Genomic DNA, 21,193 nt, shown 5'->3' with positions numbered 1-21,193 from the left:
GGACAGCACTGGGGCGTGAGACCAGGCGTGGAAACTCTTCTCCGAAGGGGCGAGGCTAATCCACACCCACACTCTCAGCTGCATCTCAGTTGCTCTAGGCCAAGGCAATGCTTCCATTTTTGCCCATCTGCAGGGTGTGAAATAACATTTCCTGTGGTTTTAATTTACATTTCCTTCACTCTAAGGAGGTTGAGCCTATTACCATTTACATCCATCTCTCCTTTTGTGTATGGTTTGTCTATATCATTGGCTCATTTTTTGTGATAGGAAATCTCCTTTAAAAGCTTTTGAAATGAAACTTCCAAAAGACTTTTTGAGGTCTTAAGTAGGTTATCTTCAGTAGTTGCCCTTTATTGGCCTCCTGTTAGTTCATTCAAGGAGGCCAGTGGCTACTTCAAGGTCACCACATGGCAGGAACCTGCACACCAGTTAACTTCTGGTCTTTCTGGTGTGGGCAACCTCATTGCAGGGCTCACCATGGGGGAGGAGCTGGGAAGAGCCATGGAGAGGTGGGCCAAGGGAGAGGGTTGGATTAAGGCTGTGAAGACAGAGACATCCCATTTGTCAGGTGCATGGCACCCTGACAGAGGGTTGGAAGGTTTGGATCAGGGACCTCAGACAGGAGACAGCATAGGACATTGGACTGGCTGGTCCCTGGAGGCCCAGAGCATGTTCTCCTCCAAGCCTGCATGGCCCCATCCTCTGGTCTACAGAGATCCAAATTCTTAGACTCCTAATTTCACTGGGCACAATAATGCAGTCATAATTAATTTTCCTCTTCAGTCTGGCCGGAGAGATGTTTTGCCTGTTTTTGTGGCTGACATAAAATAATTTCCTGTGGTATCATTTCCATTTCAATTTTATGCAAAACAGCCATATACTCTTTTTATTTAGCCAAACACATTTTTCCTGTGACACAGTTACTATAACAAGTACAGCACAGAATGTATGTGTTTATCTGTAATGGGTTTATTAGTAATGGCACTATCAACAGAAATTTAAGAAGGGAGAAGTTAGACTTTGATTTCTGTTATAAAGGGATGATAAACTCCAGCTTTTCACAGAGGTTAAAGGAACAAGAAAAAGCAATTTGCAAAATCAATGTGAAGTTTAGTGGTTTGGGCCTCATGCTGAAACAGTGCTGTATTTGATTTGTTTAATGATGGCAATGAGGCACGTGGATAATGCATAACCAACATATTTGGGCCATAACTCATTTGGCTAAAGACAATAATAGTTCTGCTCTTGCAGGAAACGAAACAGAATCCATCCCATAACCTTGAAATTTATGGCCCGCAAGGCAAGCCACTCAAGGATCAGAGATAATTAAATGTCTGCTTTCATGTTTGATGCTGGTGACTGGGCCCACATGTGCTGAACGTCCCTGAAACCTGAACTTTGCAGTCAGCTGGGATAGCCAAGGGCATCATAATTGATTCACAGGTTCCCATGGCTCACGTCGTCTGCTCTCCCAGCTGGTGCCAATCAGGGGCACATTGAGTAAAATGTTTCAAATCGTCCAGGTGATCTCTAGCCTGTGAAGTGGCTGATCCAGCTTATCTCGGGCGCCCCTCCCTCCCTCCCCTCCCCCCCCACCGGATTCTACCCGAGGATCTCCAGTAGCACCTAATGATTTCTAGAGCTGATTAAAGATGGACTAGCCCCTCCTGTAATGACAGCAGAGGGTGCCTGTGCATGAGCACAAGACACAGGACAAGAGGATAAACAGAGCAAGTTCAAGAGAGAACTGAGGTCTCTTCCCTAAACCCAGGTGGAGAGTCACTGCCGTTTAGAGGGCATCCCTTGCTGCAGAGCAGGGCCACGCTGGAGGCCAGGACACTGATATGCTAAGTCAGAAAGTCGGGGCTCAGGTGGAAGCCTCGGGGTTAGTGAGGCGGATGCAGGAAGAGTTTCGAAGTGTTTCACTGCATTACATGGCTCCCTTGGTGGTTTCACTTTTAGACAAATCACCCTCCCAAACAAGGGGAACTGGCACATTAAAGAGGAGGTTTGTCTATAAGTCCCCCTGGCAGTGCCTGTCTGAGTGCCAGGTTCAAAAGGATGAAGGAGCAGTAAAAAGACGAATCCAAGAACCTGTCTTTCCTGCCTCTGAGAGCCTTTTTGAGGGGAGGCATAGGGTTCCCATGGTGGCACTCAGGGAGGTGTCATGCACCTGACCGATGGATGTTACAGTATTTCATCATTTTTCCCGAGTAAAAATGACAGACCCTCCGCTGTCATTACAGGAGGAGCCAGTCCATCTTTAGTCAGCTCTAGAAATCATTAGGTGCTACTGGAGATCCACAGGTAGAATCTAGGCAGTGGGGGCGGGGAGGGGGGCACCCGAGATAAGCTGGATCAGCCATTTCACAGGCTAGAGATCACCTGGACGATTGGAAACATTTTACTCCAAGTTCAAATGGAATCCATTTCCATGCTCAGGAATGCACACATGCCCACAGCAGGGATGGGGCCTGGGTCTCATGTGAGCGACTTGGCCTTACCGAGTATCAGTCATCTCTTGTACAACGAAGGCAGTAGTGCCAGCTTCCCAAGGCGGTTGTGGGGTTAAGTGAGGCATCTATGACAGGTTCCCACCACCTCTCTTCCCTTCCAGGCTGTGTCTCACTGCTGCCCAAGGGACAGGTTGCTGATGTGAATTCGTTGCTGCCTGAAGGTGCTTAGGGTCTGCTGTGCAAATCCTGACCCAACTGTCTGCTCCTTTCATCCACCTCACTCCCCACCACACCGTCCACTTCACTCTGGCCTGCTGCAGTTAGTAGCCCAGACCGATCTTCACCACTTTTTACCCCCAGAATGCCATAGCACTTGGCTAGCACTGTTGAGATAACCCAGGCAGAGGGCTGACACTCTCCATCCGGGAAGGGGAAAGGCAGTTTTGTCCTGCCCAGAACTTAAAATATTGTGGAAAACTCTGAGTCTGTAGTTTTCTGAGCTGCCTTTCCTTTCTATCCTTAGTTTAGGTAGATTGTCCCAGAAAACAATGGGCAGAACGTATTTTTCCTTTCAGGCCAAACTCTCCCTTTGCCCACCCCCAACATGACTCACAGGAGGAGGCAGTTGGTGCTCGCATTTTACCCGACAGCTTTCTGTTCTGTTCCTACCTAGGAACCAAAAAGACTCTTCAGGAGTACAGGATGCTAATGTAGCCACAGGTACAGGAGGAGGGCATGGGCTGGGCTCTGCAAGGCCAAGGAAGCCACAGCCAGACCAGTGACTGCAGAACGAGTATTTCTGAGTGCCATCTCAGCCTGAGTGAACTTCATTTTGGGTTAGATGGAACTAGGAGACTTCAACCTTGTCACCACAGACTGTCACTGTCCTGAAAACCCCGCCTTTTCCTGCATCTCAGATGACAGTGATTTAAGTCAGGGGCCCCAAACCTGGTCATTTGGTTACCCAGGGAGGGTTCAAATGCAGTGCCTGAACTTCTCCCAGAGACTCTTGGTGAGTCCAAGAAATTGAATTTCAGTAACTAGATTTGGGAATGTCTGCTTTTTGTTGTTGTCCTGGGTTTTATTGCTTCAACTTTTTATTCTGAAAAAAATATTAGACTTACAGAAAAGTTACCAAAATAGTAGGACAATTTTTGGTACAGTACTATTAACCGAACTGTAGGCTTTATTCAGATTTCACCAGTTTCTCCACGAAGGTCCTATTTTTGCTCCATGATCCTACCCAGGATTCCACATTGCATTTAGCCCTCATGTCTGCTTAGTCTCCTCTAATCTGTAGGGACAGTTTGTGACCTTGGTATTTTTTAAAAGTACTGGTCAGTTATTTTGTAGAATGCCTTTCCATTTGGGAAGCTGTGCATATGATGAACAGGATTTTATGTGAAAAAAAAGGAAGTCCCAGGGAGCACATCTGGCCCTGCCATTTTACCTCCACTCAGAACAAGGAGGGCGTGAATGGATGGTGTGAACAGTGGTCGAGCCAGGGACCTCCCAGCCACAAGACATGGACATTTAAGGCATCTTTAAGTTCTGATATTAGTCAACTAGAATCCTAGACACATTGCTCCCAGTATACCTGGTAGAAAATCTTTGGGATCTCAGGGATTGAAAAAACCCAAAAAACTGATTTTCAAATTACACTTGACAATTATGTGCAAAAAAACCAGAAATAACATCTGTCAGTGCTGCAAAGGTGAAAGCGCACAGATGGATTTCTGTCACCTGAAAGTAAAGTTGGGTCGATTTCCTGTTGATGTGAAAGATGGTCAGGAACGGTCCTGCCACGCATCGGCAGTGCACAGCTGTTTCCAATGTGGGCTGTAATCCAAAGTCGGCTCACACCTTTCTCTACCACTTACTTGTGAGCCTGTGGGCCAGTGACCAGGTTCTCTGGTCCGGGTTTGCTTGCTTATTGAAGATAAAACAAGAGTTCGCATCTCATAGTGTTTCTATAAAGATTAGGTGGAACAACCCATGTAAACACTCAGTAAATGGCGGCTGCCATTGCCATTGTTCTCGGATGCGACTCATCTTAGTAGAATCACCTGCGAACCCTTTGTGGGTTTTTTTTAATGTTTTCATTTCTAGGGAGGAAGAAAAAGAACTTGGGTGTTTTTTTCCCGAGTTCCCAGACAGTCCTGTGCTGCATGCTGGCAGCAGAGGCACCCCGCATCAGATTCTTCCACCATCACTGACGCTGTGAGAACTGTCACCAGGGCCTGGGGTGCAGGGTGGCTGCTGGTGCCTTCAGAGTGACCCATGCCATCTATGGCAGAGTTGCGTAGACAGACAGGGATAAACATTTCCAGTCTGTTCTCTGTTATGAGCTTTCGGGGGAGGCCGTCCCGTGAGAAAGGCTGGAGAGCAGCTTTGATTCAGCTGGAGCATTTGAGTGGGAAGCAGAAATGAGGAGTGGGGAGAGGCCCAGGTGTCATCAGACCGCAGCCAGCCCACCTTGCCACAGTGCTGGAGAAGCCCCTCTACTGGGTGGCAGAGTTGTTTCTGCTGTGGAAGTTTGCTGTGTACCATTTCATACCTTGCCAGCACCTGTTTGCTGGCACCCTTCTTTTGTTCTCTTATGTCCCCAGCCTTTTTTTTTTTTTTTTTTGCTTTCTGGAAACTTTCTGAGAGCCAGCTCCCTGTCTGGACCCGGTCTACTGCCCTGAGTGTTTCTCCCCACACTGTATCCCTGTCAGGCCCCTGCCTTTCTCCGCAGAGGCTCGCATTGCAGAGGCTCAGGGAGCATATGCACATGATGTTTGATGAATGGCAAAGGAACTGATCAGCAGACAGATGGTTGACCAGACACCCAAGGGGGCCCTTGTCGCACGTGACTTGAATTATGTGCAAGACTGATTTCAGCTGATTACTTTTTTTTCACGTGGTCTTTCAAGTGGTAGGGTGAATTAACTTTGGCTAACAAAGGAAGGGTTCAGATTCTCAAGGTATTTTTCATTATACCAAGGGGCTAACATATATCTAAGAGAATTTATTTTTCACATTGCCATGGAGGTCCATAGAAAGTAGGATTTCATAAATGGGGAAGACTTTTCCGTGAATACTCGCTTTTCAGGGATACATCTGGTAAGCTAAGGGAATGAAGCCTATGTTGGCTTTTCCCTCACAGCAGAGGACGCATGAGCCCCGACCAGAGGGTGAAGGAGGGTCCCAAGGGGTCTGGAATATCCAAACCATGAGTAGACCCACGAGGGAGAGGGCACAGGCTCTGTGCTGTCAGGCAGCAAGGCCCATGCAGGTACCATTTAGTTCTGTTCCCTGAGCCTGTCCCAGATAGGCTGGCCCAATGCCCAAAGCTATTAAAAGACTGTTACATGAGCTGCAAGGTGATAGGGCCCTTATTCAAGTATTAATATTTATGTCAACTGAACTGAGCAGTTACAGGACTAACGCAAATGTGCAAACAGAAGTGTTGAACATCTCTAAATACCTTCATGGGTAAAATGTCTGTGGGGTCTTCTGTAGTCATTTGGCCAAAATACATACCTAAACGGACAAAGATTCATAGACTGATGTCCACACCACCTTCTGTGGCTGGTGAAATTTAAGATGCCCAGCTAATGCAGCATGAACTTCTTCTTTTTTTTGTTTTTTTGAGATGGGGCCTCGCTCTGTCACCCAGGCTGGAGTGCAGTGGCACCATCTCAGCTCACTGCAACCTCCACCTCCCAGGTTCAAGCAATTCTCTGCCTCAGCCTTGTGAGTAGCTGGGACTACAGAGACGTGTGCCACCATGTCTGGCTAATTTTTGTATTTTTAGTAGAGATGGAGCTTCACCATGTTGGTCTCAAACTGCTGACCTCAAGTGATCCACCTGCCTCAGCCTCCCAAAGTGCTAGGATTACAGGTGTGAGCCACCGTGCCCAGTCAGCATGGACTTCTTTAGGAAGTATTTTGTATCTTGGTTAAGAAGTCTCAGCAAGAGGTCTTCCTTGTCAAGAGAGATATTTTATCTTACTTACTGTTGTTAAAATTATCTTTCTTTGACAAACACTCTAAGGAGTCTTTAAAGAATGTAAAAGGTTATTACAAACTAGTATTTTTACTGCTGCCCCACAGAACAAATTCTATTACTCAGTTGAATGTAATCTGCCTCCAGCTGAGACTTAGAAGCCAAGCATTTTGTCTTGTTGAGCCAGACATTCAGTCTGGAGGCCAAGGGATCAGGGGTGGGGGAAGTAGTAGCTAGTGCAAGAACAGCTACAGATAGATGGCTCTGGGGCCCAAAGCTAGGCTTGGAAATACAGTAGTTGCAGTGACACGATTTGAGAGAACCTCTCACCACATATCCCATGTCTCTCTAAAAATCCATACTTGATGTCTGTAAGTGTTTTGATTCTTTGAGTTAAATGCTGAGCACACAATGAGTTCTCAATAAATCACTTGTTGTTTGACCAACTGATGGATATGACGTTGACCCCTGTTCCAAGTGCTGATTCCTGGAAGAGAAGGAGCCCTTTATTTTCATAACAGATATTAGTCCCCATTGATTCTGCCATGGACATAGGTCTTTCAGATCTTTTGTCCACAGGCTGAGTGAACCTTTGTTTACGGGATGATGGGGAGGCATAGACCACGTGGTGTGGCCTGCAGATGCATGATGTGGGCCCTGGCCTCTGGAGAGTGGATGAGGGGAGTTGTCAAAGGAAATGGGGAGACATTAAGGTGAGTTTACTTTCTCTGAACTTTGATCAACAGCCTGCCCTGGTCATCTCAGGAACTCTGGCTGATTTGGGATTTAGAGTGAAGGCAGATCCATAACGTTTCTCTTCTGAAAATGAATACCCCAAACTCTGTGTGACCTTTAAAGAAATGCACAGTGGGTCAAATACAATTTGTAAATTAGGGAAAATGTAATCAGCCACCCTTTCAAATGAAGACTTGTCTTGGGTGAGGCATTTACCTCCTCATTCACCCTTATCCAGCTTTCATTTTGATGTTGAAATTGAAATACTAAACAATGGGAATACCATCATGCCAAGCTAAACACAAGCCAATTCTAAGTCAGTTAAGTACGAGCATCCCTCCAGTTGCCAACTGCAACCCCTCAGTGATCATTGGCCCTTCTTGAGTCTTGTGTGTTCCATAGAAAACAGTGACCAATTCCACCCAGAATAAGTTTGGCAGTTTGCTCCTTAGCCTCCATTCCTCGAGGAGCCACTGGTTATTTTAATTATAGTCTCTAGAGGCCTTTTAATGAGTTGAGGCTAAGACCCACAGTACTCATGGAGAGATCCGTCCTCACTGCTGCCCCTTGCCCTGGCTTCGTGAACTTGCTCTGTGGGGACATGGTTCTTGAGCATGTCCCCAGCTATCGCGGGTCCGCCCTTGGATTTGTGAGGTTGCTGGGTCTTGCAGAACCCCTCGCTGTGCACTGGTTGCCTCACCTCATTTATATTAGTGGAGCTTGCATTTTCCTCTCTGGAATCACCTTCCCAGCTCTGATACACTCCTCATACGGTGCAGATGCTGAGGTCTCTTCTGCGCTCTGCACTTGTGCAGTTTGTACCCCCTTCTCAGAAGCCTCGTGAGGGTGAGCCCCTCCTTTCTCTCCTCTTTATAAGTGCCCCCACCACTCCTTGCGGCCCTCCAGATCAGCACCTGTGGCATTGTTAGGCCAGCCTGTGTAGCCGCAAACCTTTGCCCTGGCAGACAGACTGCAGGGCACTTCAGCAAGAGCAGGAAGGTACAGTGTGAACCCTCTGGCTTCTCTGGAAGTCCCTGGGGAGAAGGGGGGACTGGGGTCTTGACTGCCTCGTGCCTTGCTGCTCATACTTCCTTTTCTTCTCATCCCTTTGGCTGCGGCCTGCGCCACCACTGCAGTGCGAAGAACCCTGAAGAGCGGCCTGACCCCGGAAGAAGCCAGAGCCCTGGGCTTGGTTGGCACCTCAGAGTTGCAGCTGTGACACTCATGGGGTACTCCCAGGAGTGTGCTGAGCAGAAGGCAAGCTCTTGCTGGATGAAACCTCTCCAGGTGGGGTTGGGGAGACTTGACATTAACATCCAACAGTTGGAAAAGGGAGAGCTCAATTCCCAGTGTCACCCCCATGGCTTGTGTTTCCTGCTACGCATTGACTTGGATCTCCAGGAGTCCCCTGCACATACCTTCTCCATCGTATCAGCTGTGTTTTTCTTGATTCCATGACACCCGGTTTTATTAGTTCCAAAGTGTGACACCTTTTCTGGGCAAGGAACGGCCCCTTTAAGGAGCAAATCACTTCGGTCACAGTTATTATGATAATATGAGGCAATCTGATTAGCTTCACAGACTGAGTCTCCACAACACCAAAATATCCAGATGTAAACCCCAAACTTGTACACAAAGCACAGATTGTTTACCAGTTGTGGATTTTAGATGTACCAAATGTTTATACAAATACATAAATGTACACCATGTTTCAAATACTAAATAAATAGAGTTTAATGCCATAATGAGAAACTTTTATTCTCCTGGGAACAGGACCTTAAACAGTTCCGCAGGCTCTCCTCTTCAGAATGGCAAAACTCTTCCCGGTGGCATCAGAAGCACCTTCGCTTGGAACGGCCTTCAGATCCTTTGGGCTATATTTTGTTAATAGAGTGAGTAGCATCAACAGTGTGCTCTTTGGAACTCCTTTTATAATTGGGCCTAAGTCCTTGTTATGGGACATGTTAGCTGTTGTTAACCTAACACCTATCACCTTACCTGTGTAGTTTTTTTTGCCCCATTGTGATGTGGAAGCAAAAATGAGAGTAGCAGTTTACAAATCTGAACTATGCCACAACTCACTCACTGGCCTCTTATGTCAAAATTCATTTTCTCAAAAAATTTACTAAATCACCAAAACAAAATGGAAATGTAAAGCTTTGTGTACAGAGAGCTGCAGAATCGCATACTTAGTATAGTCATGCATCACTTAACGATGGGGATATGTTCTGAGAAATGTGTTGTTAGGCAGTTTCATCATTGTGCAAATATTATAGACCATACTTACACAAACCTAGATGGTACAGCCTATTATGTACCTAGGCTATATGATACAGTCTGTTGCTCCTAAGTCACAAATCCATACAGCATGTGACTGACTGAATACTGTAGGCAGCTGTAATAGTGGTATTTGTGTTTGTAAATATACCTAAACGTAGAAAAGGTACAGTAAAAATACAGTAGCAAAGATAAAAGGTGCACCTCTCTAGGGCACTTACTGTGAATGGAGCTTGCAGAACTGGAAGCTGCTTTGGGCAGGTGAGTGGTGAGTGAATGTGAAGGCCTGGAACATTACTGTGCACTTTTATACATCTGGCAGCATAATAGGTTTGTTTACACCAGCATCACCACAAACACGTGAGTATTGCAGTGAACTATGACATTATGACGGCTACAATGTCACTGGTGATAGGAATTTTTCATCTCCATTATAATCTTACGGGACCACTGGCATATATGTGGTCTATAGTGAACCAAATCACTGCTCTGTGGCACATGACTATGCATGCTTCTCAAGTGCAGGTCCTCAACAGCTAAGATCAGAGGGGAAGGCACCAGGAGAGGCTCTAAGCAACTGTAGAGCAATACTGAGGGGGCTGAGGCCCAGGTGGTGGTCATACCCTCCACAAGCCCCTTGGCCTAGGGTCACATGGTCCCCTATGAGGAACCTCTGCCTCTGAAAACAGGGAAAGGTAAACCATTGCAGCAGGTATTTTGAGGGGCTGAAAAATCATCAGGTCACTAATTCCATCTTTGCCCCACTTTTAAAACCTCTGTAGGCCAGGTGCGGTGGCTCACACCTGTAATCCCAGCACTTTGGGAGGCCAAGGCAGGTGGATCACGAGGTCAGGAGATCGAGACCATCCTGGGCAACATGGTGAAACCCCATCTCTACTAAAAGTACAAAAATTAGCCGGGTGTGTTGGCACATCCCTATAATCCCAGCCACTCAGGAGGCTGAAGCAGGAGAATTGTTTGAACCAGGGAGTCAGAGGTTGTAGGATCACACCACTGCACTCCAGCTGGTGACACAGTGAGACTCTGTCTCAAAAGAAAAAACAAAAGCCTCTGTGAATCTGCATTCCTGAATCTGGGGATATGTGATTTATAGGCAATGTGCAGTAGCATTGCTTAACAAGCCAAAGATAATATATTTTCCCCATAGGCCTCTGTGCCTGTGTTCCCCTCTCTGCTCTAACCCCTCTTACGGAGACAGGGAGCTTGTTGAAGCAGCCATTTGTCAAATAGTACATGATGGATGTGAACACCCCAGGAGAGGCTAGAACTTGCAAGAGTTAGGTCTGTACATTATAGACTGTTGAGTTTAATCACCTTACTGAAAAGAATACATAGGGTAGTAATAGTCATTTTCCATATGCTTCTAAATAACAGGTCCAATATTCCGCTTATGGTTTAATAGTTTGTGAGAGTGTTCGCCTATTGCTTGGCACTGAATGCAGATTTGGAATATTTGTATGACATGAGATAATGATGCACAGACAAAAGGAAGCTGCATTTTTTCACAATGTTTAGTGAACAAATATGTCAATGTCCTCCTGAGAGTCCTTGGTATTCTGCTGAATTGTTGCTTTAGAATGGAAGGTCACATTTAGAAGGAAGTGATTGAATAAACCTAATTTAATTTTGTTTTAGGGATCAAAAAGTTCTCAGAAGCAGCAAGCAAGGTCAACTAATTTCTTGCTTACAGCCAAGTAAATAGGGTCTCTTTTATTGGGCCCAGCAGCTTGAATAGTGCCACTGTAGTATGGGAATAAGATAGGGTGGTGGTTCCCAGCCCAGTCTACACATCAGACTGACCTGGGTGCTTTGAGCACTACTGATATTTCTGTCCCTCCACCAGAGATTGTGGTTTAATTGGTGTGAAGTGTGGCCTGGACTTTGGAACATCTAAAAGATCTTCTCATCTCCTTCCCCCTGATTCTAATGAGAAGATAGACGTGGAACTCACTGGGTATTTTTCTCTCTCTTTTTTGTTGGGGGGAGATGGAGTGGGAGTTAGAGACTGAAGATGATGTTTTTGAGAACTTTGCAAAACCAATAATAATTCCCCCCCAAGACAGAACGGGTTTTTATCACTATCAGGTAACTGATCAGCTAGGACATGTTTGAGCAAAGCTGCCCTCACACTGTGTGCCCAGAGATCTCTGCTGCTTCCTTGCCTGCCCCGAAAGCCAGGAGGCAGTGGCAACTGAGTCCCTCACTAAACATTTGGAAATGAAATGAACATTGGAAAAATCCCCAGTAACATGGGAGGAACATCGGAAGGCCAGCTCTTGCCACCTCTCTTTTTTCTTCACCTACAGAAATGCCTGCCAGCTCAGTGGCAGGACAGACATGCTGAGACAGAGGTGAACCCAGAGCCCTGTCCACAAATAACAAGGAGCAGTCAGGGTGTGCCAGCAAGTCCTGGGAGCTCTAGAACCTTCTGCTCCAGATTCCTGCTCTTCCTCCTGGATTATTCAAATCCACTGGGGTACTAGATCCATCAAAAAAGGCCTAGAAAAGCCGATAAGAAAAATCAATTTGTGTTGCTAAACTTAGTGGTTCATTAGTTTTTAGTGAAACTAAGGGGTGTTTCCTATTGCTTGTTTCCCCTCTCTTGATGCCACTCATTCTGACGGCCTCTATGAGCAATTCTTAATTCAGGATGTTAAATTTTTCTAAAAGACCTTCAAGAAGCATGAAAGTGAATAGTACCTTACACTTATAAGATGCTATTCCTCATCTGCCTGGTAGTGACCATAGATGTTCTTGCCCTTGTGTCTTAGCACCTATGTCCTAGTATGTATTGAAATTACAAAACTGCCAGAAAAAAAAGGTAAACACTTTTCAAAGGTGTTTGGATTTGGGTTTCTTTGGAATATTAAGGTTTTTTTCTTTCTGTTTAAAAAATAACTTAAGGATCTGGGGATGGAGCGGGAGGGTGCACAGGGCCTTGGAGGGCTGATGACCCAGTTTCGTTTTCTTTCAAGTCCATTGTTAACACAGTTCAGTGGGGAAGAACAGGGGCCAGGAGTAGGAGACTTGGTTTCTAGGCTGTGAGTGGCCTCTACATTGTCCATGGCTCCCAAATCCACTATTTCTGTGTTCATGGATACACGTAAGATGGTGTATCACCAAATACCACTGTAACAGGTTGAATGACGGCCATCTAACAGTAGCAGGTCCTCATCCCTGGAACCTAGAAATGTTACCTTCTGAGGAAGGTCTTTGCAAATGTGATTAAATTAAGATCCTGATGTGTGGGGATTATCTTGGATCATCCGGGTATTCCCTAAACTCAGTAATGAGTATCCTTATAAGAGAAAGGCAGAGTGAGATTTGATACACACTAAAGGCAACGTGAAGACAGATGTGGAGATTGGAGTGACCTGGCCACAAACCATGAAATGCTGGCAGCCACTAACAGCGGTAAAAAGCAAGGAACAGCTGTAAAAGGCAAGGAACAGGTGCTGCCCTGGAGCCTCCAGGAACAGCACAGCCCGCTCGACACCTTGATTTTGGCTCAATAAAACTAATATTGAACCGCTAGCCTCTAGAAATATGACAAAATTAATTTCTGTTGTTCTAAGCCACCAAGTTTGTGGTGATTCCTCATGGTATCCTCTAAGAAACAATACAACCACCCCAAATGTGCACTGCGCGCCTGTTACGGAGGTAACTGTGCGCCAGGCACTTGGGATTGGTCTGGGTAAAAGGAGAGTCATGGTCCTTCCCCTTAGGGCCCTTTCCTAGGGCCTGGGAAGGAGTCATCTCCTGAAATTAAAATTTTAATTCATCTACCACTCTGTAGCCATATCTAGATTTTTAAAATCAGAAATCATTTTATCAGAGAGAGAAGTACAAATAACACCAAATTGCCTAAGATAGGGGATGAAATGCCTTTACAAATGCAGTGAAGGTATATGATATTAAAATGCACCATTCAGTTTGTCAAAAAAGGTGGTCTATTTGGTAGAAAAATCAGTTGTGTTTGCTAGACAATTTGTGGAGGGAAAATGGACTTTCTGAGTGATTTCTAAAAATAGCTAAAATGTTATTTATTGAAGGCATCTCTGTGTGAGCACTTCATAATGTATTATTTAATAGAATCCTTATAGCCAGTCTGCATTTTCATTTTTCATATAAAGAAACTGAGGATGAGACATACTGAATAACTCTCCAAGGACAGACGATAAGAAGTGATATATCCTGGCTTGTTTCACTAGTACCTGGTTATTTTCTTGTTCTTTTAGAAATCTTAAGACAGCTGCTAGTTGAATATCAATAGTCAGCTATGCTTTGGGGCACAAAATATGCAGCCCAGTCTGAACTGGGGTGGGCCTGGTGGGTGGGGAGCCAGCCAGTCCTGCCTTGACCAAGCTAAAAAGTCCTGGAGGCCTAGTCGTGTACAGGGTGGAAGCACTGTACCTTAAAATTTTCCTGGCCAGGCGCGGTGGCTCACGCCTGTAATCCTAGCACTTTGGGAGGCCAAGGTGGGCGGATCACCTGAGGTCAGGAGTTCGAGACCAGCCTGAACAATATGATAAAACCCCCATCTCTACTAAAAATACAAAAATTAGCTGGGCGTGGTGGCATGTGCCTGTAATCCCAGCTACTCAGGAGGCGGAGACAGGAGAATCGCTTGAACCAGGGAGGTGGAGGTTGCAGTGAGTTGAGATCGCGCCATTGCACTCCAATCTGGGTAACGAGCAAAACTCCATCTCAAAAAAAAAAATTTCCTGAACACTGAAAATTTTGTTCAAGGTTGGCAATCATGTACAAATTTCACATCAGTTATACTTAATTGGTAATCCATCCCACATCCAGCCAGTGCTCCATCTATGTAGGTTCAGCACCAGTCGGAAAGGTTCAGAAGTAGAAAATATTTTTTTGTGCTTTGATGATAGAATCATTCCCACTCTGATTGGTGAATGGATATGGTGAGAGGTTATTTGGATTGCTGAGACTTGCCCGAGGGAGGACCAAGCCCATTTTATTCTCCTAATAAGCACTACTTAATGTGTTTAAGAATAATTTTTGTTTAAGAGGATCCACTTGAGGAAGTTAAGATTTGGGATTTTGGGGGATTTGTAGTTCAAACACAGTTCAGTTGTTGACAATAGAGACTGTTCCTAATTACTAGATTAGTGACAATGATTCCAGAATGTTTTGACATTTAAAACTACAGCATTATACGTACAGGAAAATTAAATAGGCTGGATAATTAGAAGTGTCAACAAAAAGAATCATAGGATCTGTAACTCTGGAGAGGAAACTATTTCTTATAAAGGGTCAACCAAAAGACAGGCACTTTGAGGGAGAGGAGGGTAGAACAGGGATTTATGCTGAATGGGTTGGCCAAGTATACATACTCAACGGTTACAGGAGAAGCTATGAATATTCACGAAGATGGTCCTAATGCATATGTACTGAATAAACGTGTTACATATGGCCCATGTTCACTTAGGGGTGGAGACTTTTAAATGTATTACAATTAAGCCCCATACATCAAAAGGTGAAGCAGAGACACGAAGGCACTCAAGTGTGCAGCCTCTGTGAAACTGGCCAGGACCAGTCCATTGTTGGTGGTCTTTTACCAAGAGAAAGTTACAGAAATAAATGTCTTGTCCAATCAAAGCATAGTTATGGCTGATAGAATAAGGGGTCAGTTAGCGTCTGGTGGTGCTCTGTCACCCAGGCTAGAGTGCAGTGGTGCAATCTCGGCTCACTGTAACCTCTGCCTCCCGGGTTCAAGCCATTGTCCTGCCTCAGGCTCCTGAGTAGCTGGGACTACAGGTGCCCACCACCATGCCAGGCTAATTTGTTTGTGTTTTTAGTAGAGACGGGGTTTCACCATCTTAGCCAGGATGGTCTTGATCTCCTGACCTTGTGATCCACCCGCCTCGGCCTCCCGAAGTGCTGGGATTACAGGCCTGAGCCACCGCGCCCGGCCAATTGTTTTATTCTTTAAGTGTAGGGAGGGTGCATGACTTAACCCTTGGCTGACATGGCCTTAGGTCCTGTTTATTATTTGGTATCTTATTTTCAGAGTTGTTCCATCGGTCTTATGATGTCTATTTTAAAATCAATGCTGATCAGTTGTTGTGTCTAAAACCACAAAAGTGAGGGGGTATGATGACGTGTGTCTGACCTCCCATCCTGTTATGGTCAGGAACTCAGTTTGTAAGGCTCTCTAGAGTCCCCTTGGCCAACAGAGTCTGTTCGCTGTTTTGGAGAGTTTTATTTGAAGTTCTCAGAAGCAACACCTAACAGTGAAAAATAGCACATTCTTGCCATAACTGAGGAATGACTGCAACACTGCTGTTCCCATGCCGTTGGATTGGTGCCTGCTGCACACACTGCAGCTCCAGGGCTTCGTGCCACTGGCTCTTTGCTTGCAGCCAGTCCCCATGCCTGCAGAAATGCAGCTCCTCAGTTCCCACTGGAGGGACTCAACAGCCAGTTTCCAGTGAACACATTTTCTTCTACTCATTTTGATATTGTAAGTTATCTGGTGTAGGTGGAAATAGGAATACGTGGGTCTTGGTTCAGAGTTTAAAGATATTCCAGAGTCATAGCACATTAAATCAGCCACAAGGTAATAGGGGGCCTTGTGTTCCTCTGTGTCAGCAGCAGTTTTCCTGAACTATGAGAGGTCACTGCAGTACGTGGACTATTCAGTTGGCCCAGCTAAGCAGAGGATTTGGCTTTTTCTCTTTAAGAAAACTAACCAGAAATTTTGTTTCCCTTCAGAGAGAGACTCCGCCCCTAATAGTATCTGCCTAAAAATGCTTTTAAGCCCTCACTGCTCTTTGGGGAGGGCCATCCCATTGGGGAACAGCCAGATGCTTTTGGGCAGGGCAATGGGCTAGGAAATAGATAAAGCTGCCTTTCCAAAAAACACTTGTCATGTACTCAAGGGAATAATTATAGTTTTTTAAATTCCAATTTTCAAATAAGAACTGGATAAAAATGTGCTAGTTATACAGGAAGAGCTGGCTGCCTGGGACAGTTCTTGTAGCCATTTTATCCAGTCCCTGTAAAGAGGGATCCTTGATGATACACTTATTTAGACAAGGTGATTTTACTGGAACTCAGCACACAGCAGCAGGTGGTAAACTGGCTACAGAATAGAGCAATTCAGTCAACTTCAGAAGTTTCTTGGCTTAGATGATTAGGCATGCGATTAGGAATGTCGTGAGAATAAAGGAGCTCATTCACAGAGATGCAGCACATCCTCAGAAATGCGGCCTCAATAGAAGGAAATGAGCTCTAATCCAGCTAGCTGTCCCTCTATGAGCAGGTGGTATGAAAAAATCACATGTCTTTGGAAGAAAAAATTGCCTGAAATTCTAAGGGTTGTGGTAGTTTAGAACTTTCTCAACCTATCTATCTGTCTATTGATCAATCTACGTGTGTGTGTGTGTGTGTGCATGTGTATACACATATAGAAGTCCACTAACTGTTGGGTTAAACTAAACTATATGGACTTGTGTTTGTGAACAAATGTGAGACAGATTTTTGAATTTGTCTTGTGCTTGAATTCTGTTTCTGATATATTGAAGATGGATTACCATTTTTTAATGGCCTAAAAACCTGATTTGTGAAGATAGTTATTAAGGCCACAGCCATCTATTTTAGAATCTAATTTTCAAAGGAAAATTGAGTTTTTCTGATGAACACTGAGTTGCTCAATAAACATGCATTCTAGAGCCCCAGCGTCATGTCCCAGAACCTGTGTAGCCAGGATCTAGAACCACCTGTGGTAGCAGATGTGGCCTGGAACCACCAGGCACTTAAACCCTCAAGCACCACCCATATCGCCATCTCTATCCCATGAGATGGCCTTGTTTTGAAAATGAAGTTGAAAAGTATAAAGCTGGGCGCTGGGGTCTTGGTAAAGGTGAGCTGTTTTTCCAGAGGTTTAATCTTGTCCTTAGTGTGTTCCACACTTAAAACTTTTGCTTGAGGGATGGGGTTTCTCCTTTACACTCAACTATGCTCAGGCTGTTTGTGTCCCTGCCCTAGGGACATATTCTTTTCTAGTCTTTATGCTGGGGAAGAAAAATTAACCTAGCTGGTCTTCAGGGGAGTACCAGTTACCTCAAAACATGTTTTTTTTTTTTTTTTTTTTTAATTTTAAATTTTAAATTTTAAATTTTTGTGGGTACATAGTAGGTTTATATATGAGATATTTTGATAACAGGCATGCAATGTGTAATAATCAAATCGTGGAAGATGGGGTATCCATCCCCTCAAGCATTTATCCTTTCTGTGAGAAATATTATTTCTTGAACAATTATTTCTGAGGCTAGGAGGATGATCCCAAACCTAGCCCCCTCTGCTCCCTAGGAGGGCAAAGGAAATGAGCTGCTTTAAGATGCAGAAAATCCTGAAGACCTAGAACCTGTTCCTTACTTTCCCACAGCTTTCCATACTGGAGACTGTGCAGAGACCCAGAGAGGCTGGGGCTGCCTTGGGGTCTTTGACTATTACATAGGGAAAGCTCAGAACCTGCACAGCCCACTCTGCAGCTAAAATGGTAGCAGCAGGCTAACTCATCCTTGGCTTTTCCTATGAGCCACGGGCTGCAAAAGTAATATGTGAAGTAGAAAAGGATGTTGTGTTTTAGGTAAAAAAAAAAAAAAAAAAAAAAAAAAGTCTTAAGATTAGGTAAATATCCTTATTCTTTGTTGACTATAGCATAGTATAAAATGGCTTTTCTGAATTTTCAGAGTTATTCTGAAAATTATAATATAAAACAAGCCATGCTTGCTCTAACTAGGGCTGCCCAGTGTAACGTTCTGTGATGATGGAAATGTTCTATATATAACTATCTAATATGGTAGCCACTAGACATATGTGATTACTTAATACTTGAAATGTGGCTGGAGATTGAGGAACAAATTTAAAATTTTTATTTTAGTTTATGGCTATGTATTAGCACAGGTCTGAGAGAATACATACCTTTATATGTACTTTATTGCTATTTATTCCTTTTATACACAGGAAGTTTTTATGTTAAATTTAATTTTGTATAAAATTGCTTTGGACTGCAGTTTCCTCCATCAAGCACATGAAACAATGGCTAAGAAACTATATGATATGGTTTGACTGTGTCCCTACCCAAATCTCATATTGAATTGTAGCTCCCATAATTCCCGTTATGTTGTGGGAGGGACCCAGTGGGAGATAACTGAATCATGGCGGTGGTTTCCGCCATACTGTTCTTGTGGCAGTGAATAAGTCTCACAAGATCTGATGATTTTATAAGGGGGTTTCCTCTTTCACCTGGCTCTCATTCTCTCTTTGCCTGCCGCCATGTAGGATGTGTCTTTTGCCTTCTACCATGATTGTGAGGCCTCCCCAGCCACGTGGAACTGTGAGTCTATTAAACCTTTTTCTTAAAAAATTACCCAGTCTTGGGTATGTCTTTATCAGCAGCATGAAAATGGACTAATACACTATGTCCACCCTCTGCCTACATTGTGAGTCTTGGGAATTCTTATCCACAAAGGAGAATTCTATGTGAAGTCAATACTATCAAATATACACTCCTCTCTTGACATATCCCACCTAGAAGATGCAATCTCTCCTCAGCAGAGTCCACATCAGACCTGTGAGGATAACCCTGTGATTATAATACATGCCATGGCAGAACGCACATCTTTAACAGCTAAATCCACCTTACAATAATGCTTTAAAAAGCAGCATTTCAGTTATTGTGGTGGTGGTATGTGTTTTCACCATGACACACTGTGGCTGGTCTTCACTACTGCATTTCACCCTTGTCACCTGGGAATTCTGTTCACAAAATATTTTATCCATGTGAGACTATGTAGTTGGTTGCATACTGAAATCATCCAGATAGATGGTTTCTTTCATAATGCTCGCTACATTTATCAAGGATGGTATTGGACAAGGCCTGGGTGCTAAGAGCTATAGGAAACATAAGGATGTGAGATTACAGAGATCCCATTTTCAGAACCACAAAGGTACACTGTCAGATAAGAGTTTTGAGCCACAGCTAGTGAGTGGCAAGAGGCAGTCTGGGAGACAATGTTTGGATGCCAAGACATTGGAACATTGCTAACATCTTTCATTATGGCACAGTTTTATGACAGGGATGGTCTGTGGGCTGAACTTTAAAGTAGTGACTGTCTTTTTATAATTTGCATAAACATTTAAATTAACAGCATTTTAATTTTTTTTTTTTTTCTCAGTTTTGCTTGTTGTCTGTTCCTACTGGTCTATCCTGAAGTATGAAGCAGTTCTTGATTTAGCACAAGATTATGTGTTAACTGATTTTAGGTTTATTAATGGTTCACAGGGTTCCACACTAAGTAGCAATGGATTTTCTAGCGTAACATAAAGTCCCTATCTGATATGGTCTGGATTTGTGTCCCTGCCCAAATCTTATGTCAAAATGTAATCCCCCGTGTTGGAGGAGGGGCCTGGTGGGAGGTGATTGAATCATGGGGGTGATTTCTGCCTTGCCATTCTTGTGATAGTGAGTTCTCATGAGATCTGGGTGCTTAATAGTGTGTAGCACCTCCCCGTTCACTCTATTCCTCCTCCTCCAGCCATGTGAGACGTGCTTGCTTCCTCTTTGCCTTCTGCCGTGATTGTAAGTTTCCTGAGGCCTCCCCAGCTGTGCTTCTTGTACCGCCTGCAGAACTTCAGGTCAATTAAACCTCTCTTCTTTATAAATTACCCAGCTTTAGGCAGTTCTTTACAGCAATGTGAGAACGGATTAATAGACCATCTCAACACTGAAGACACAGAGGACATAGGCAAGGTGACCAAAAGTTAATTGAGTGGTACTGGCATGAAGCACTTCACCTCAAGGAGGGTTCTCCTTGTGGGCTAGGGCTTCCCAGAGGCCTCTGAGGTGGAGGTGGACTGCAGCTGGACCTTGGGAGGAAACTCTAGGTGTAAAGGCACAGAAAGAGACCAAGCTGGAGTTTTGGAGAGAGTGAGTGGTTCAGGAGAGCAGGGCCAGATAGTAATATAGAAAGTCAATGGCTGGAAACAAAGGTTGGGATAACATTATAAAAGAAGGGGCAAAAGAGGAGCTAACCTTTCTGAATTCTCAACTATATATTAGCTCTTTTAATGGTCACAGTTAACTCCATAATGGAGGTCATATGTATGAACAAGATAATGCATGGCTGGAAAACCAGAATCCAGTCTGGTTGCTTAAGCCAAAGAAGGAAATCTGGCTTGGTGTGGTGGCTCATGCCTCTAATCCCAGCATTTTGGGAAGCTGAGGTGGGAGGATTGCTTGAGCCCAGGAATTTGAGACGAGTCTGGGCAACATAAGGAGACTGCATCTCTATAAATGATAATAAAAAATTAAGCAGGTGGTGTATGCCTCTGGTCCCAGGTACTTGAGAAACTGAGGTGGGAGGATTGCTTGAGCCCAGGAAGTCAAGGCTGCAGTGAGCCATGATTGCACCACTGCACTCCAGCCTGGGCAACAGAGTGAGACCCTGTTTCCAGAAAAAAAGAAAAGAAAAGAAAAGAAAGAAATAGGCAAATTCATCTCAAGATCCCAAGGGTAAGAGCACAGTCAACTTGGATTGGAAACCCACCTGGTGTTCAATCAACTGTAATGAAGGAGCCAGACTTTACTGGGCAAATATAGCTACCAGGGACTCTGGGAGTGCCTACTGGAGAGAAAAAACTTATGGAGCAATTGTTTTTTTTTTTTTTTTTTTTTTTTTTT

At 44.4% G+C, this 21,193-nt stretch overlaps 2 protein-coding genes across 6 annotated transcripts in view; one reads left to right on the top strand and one right to left on the bottom strand.

Moving 5' to 3' along the window:
* Positions 1–8,927, top strand: part of FHOD3 (formin homology 2 domain containing 3) — a 482,714-nt gene extending 473,787 nt beyond the window's left edge. For all 3 annotated transcript variants that reach the window (XM_023207642.2, XM_023207641.2, XM_023207640.2), the window contains one exon: positions 8,319–8,927. In XM_023207642.2, the coding sequence (XP_023063410.1) occupies positions 8,319–8,401 (83 nt within the window). In that variant the 3' untranslated portion in view covers positions 8,402–8,927. The remainder of the gene's footprint in view (positions 1–8,318) is intronic.
* TPGS2 (tubulin polyglutamylase complex subunit 2) overlaps positions 5,057–21,193 on the bottom strand; it is a 53,436-nt gene continuing 37,299 nt past the window's right edge. Inside the window, exon 7 of one of the 3 annotated variants that reach the window (XM_023207673.1) lies at positions 5,057–9,056. In XM_023207673.1, the coding sequence (XP_023063441.1) occupies positions 9,015–9,056 (42 nt within the window). In that variant the 3' untranslated portion in view covers positions 5,057–9,014. Of the gene's footprint in view, positions 9,057–10,977; positions 11,980–15,410; positions 15,977–21,193 lie in introns of those variants that run through there. The other 2 variants (XM_023207672.1, XM_023207675.1) reach the window with 2 other exon arrangements.

Source organism: Piliocolobus tephrosceles, chromosome 18 (assembly GCF_002776525.5).
Source record: "Piliocolobus tephrosceles isolate RC106 chromosome 18, ASM277652v3, whole genome shotgun sequence".
Lineage (NCBI taxonomy): Eukaryota > Metazoa > Chordata > Mammalia > Primates > Cercopithecidae > Piliocolobus > Piliocolobus tephrosceles.
Note: the sequence above shows the minus strand (reverse complement) of the source record. Positions and strands in the feature narration are given on the sequence as shown.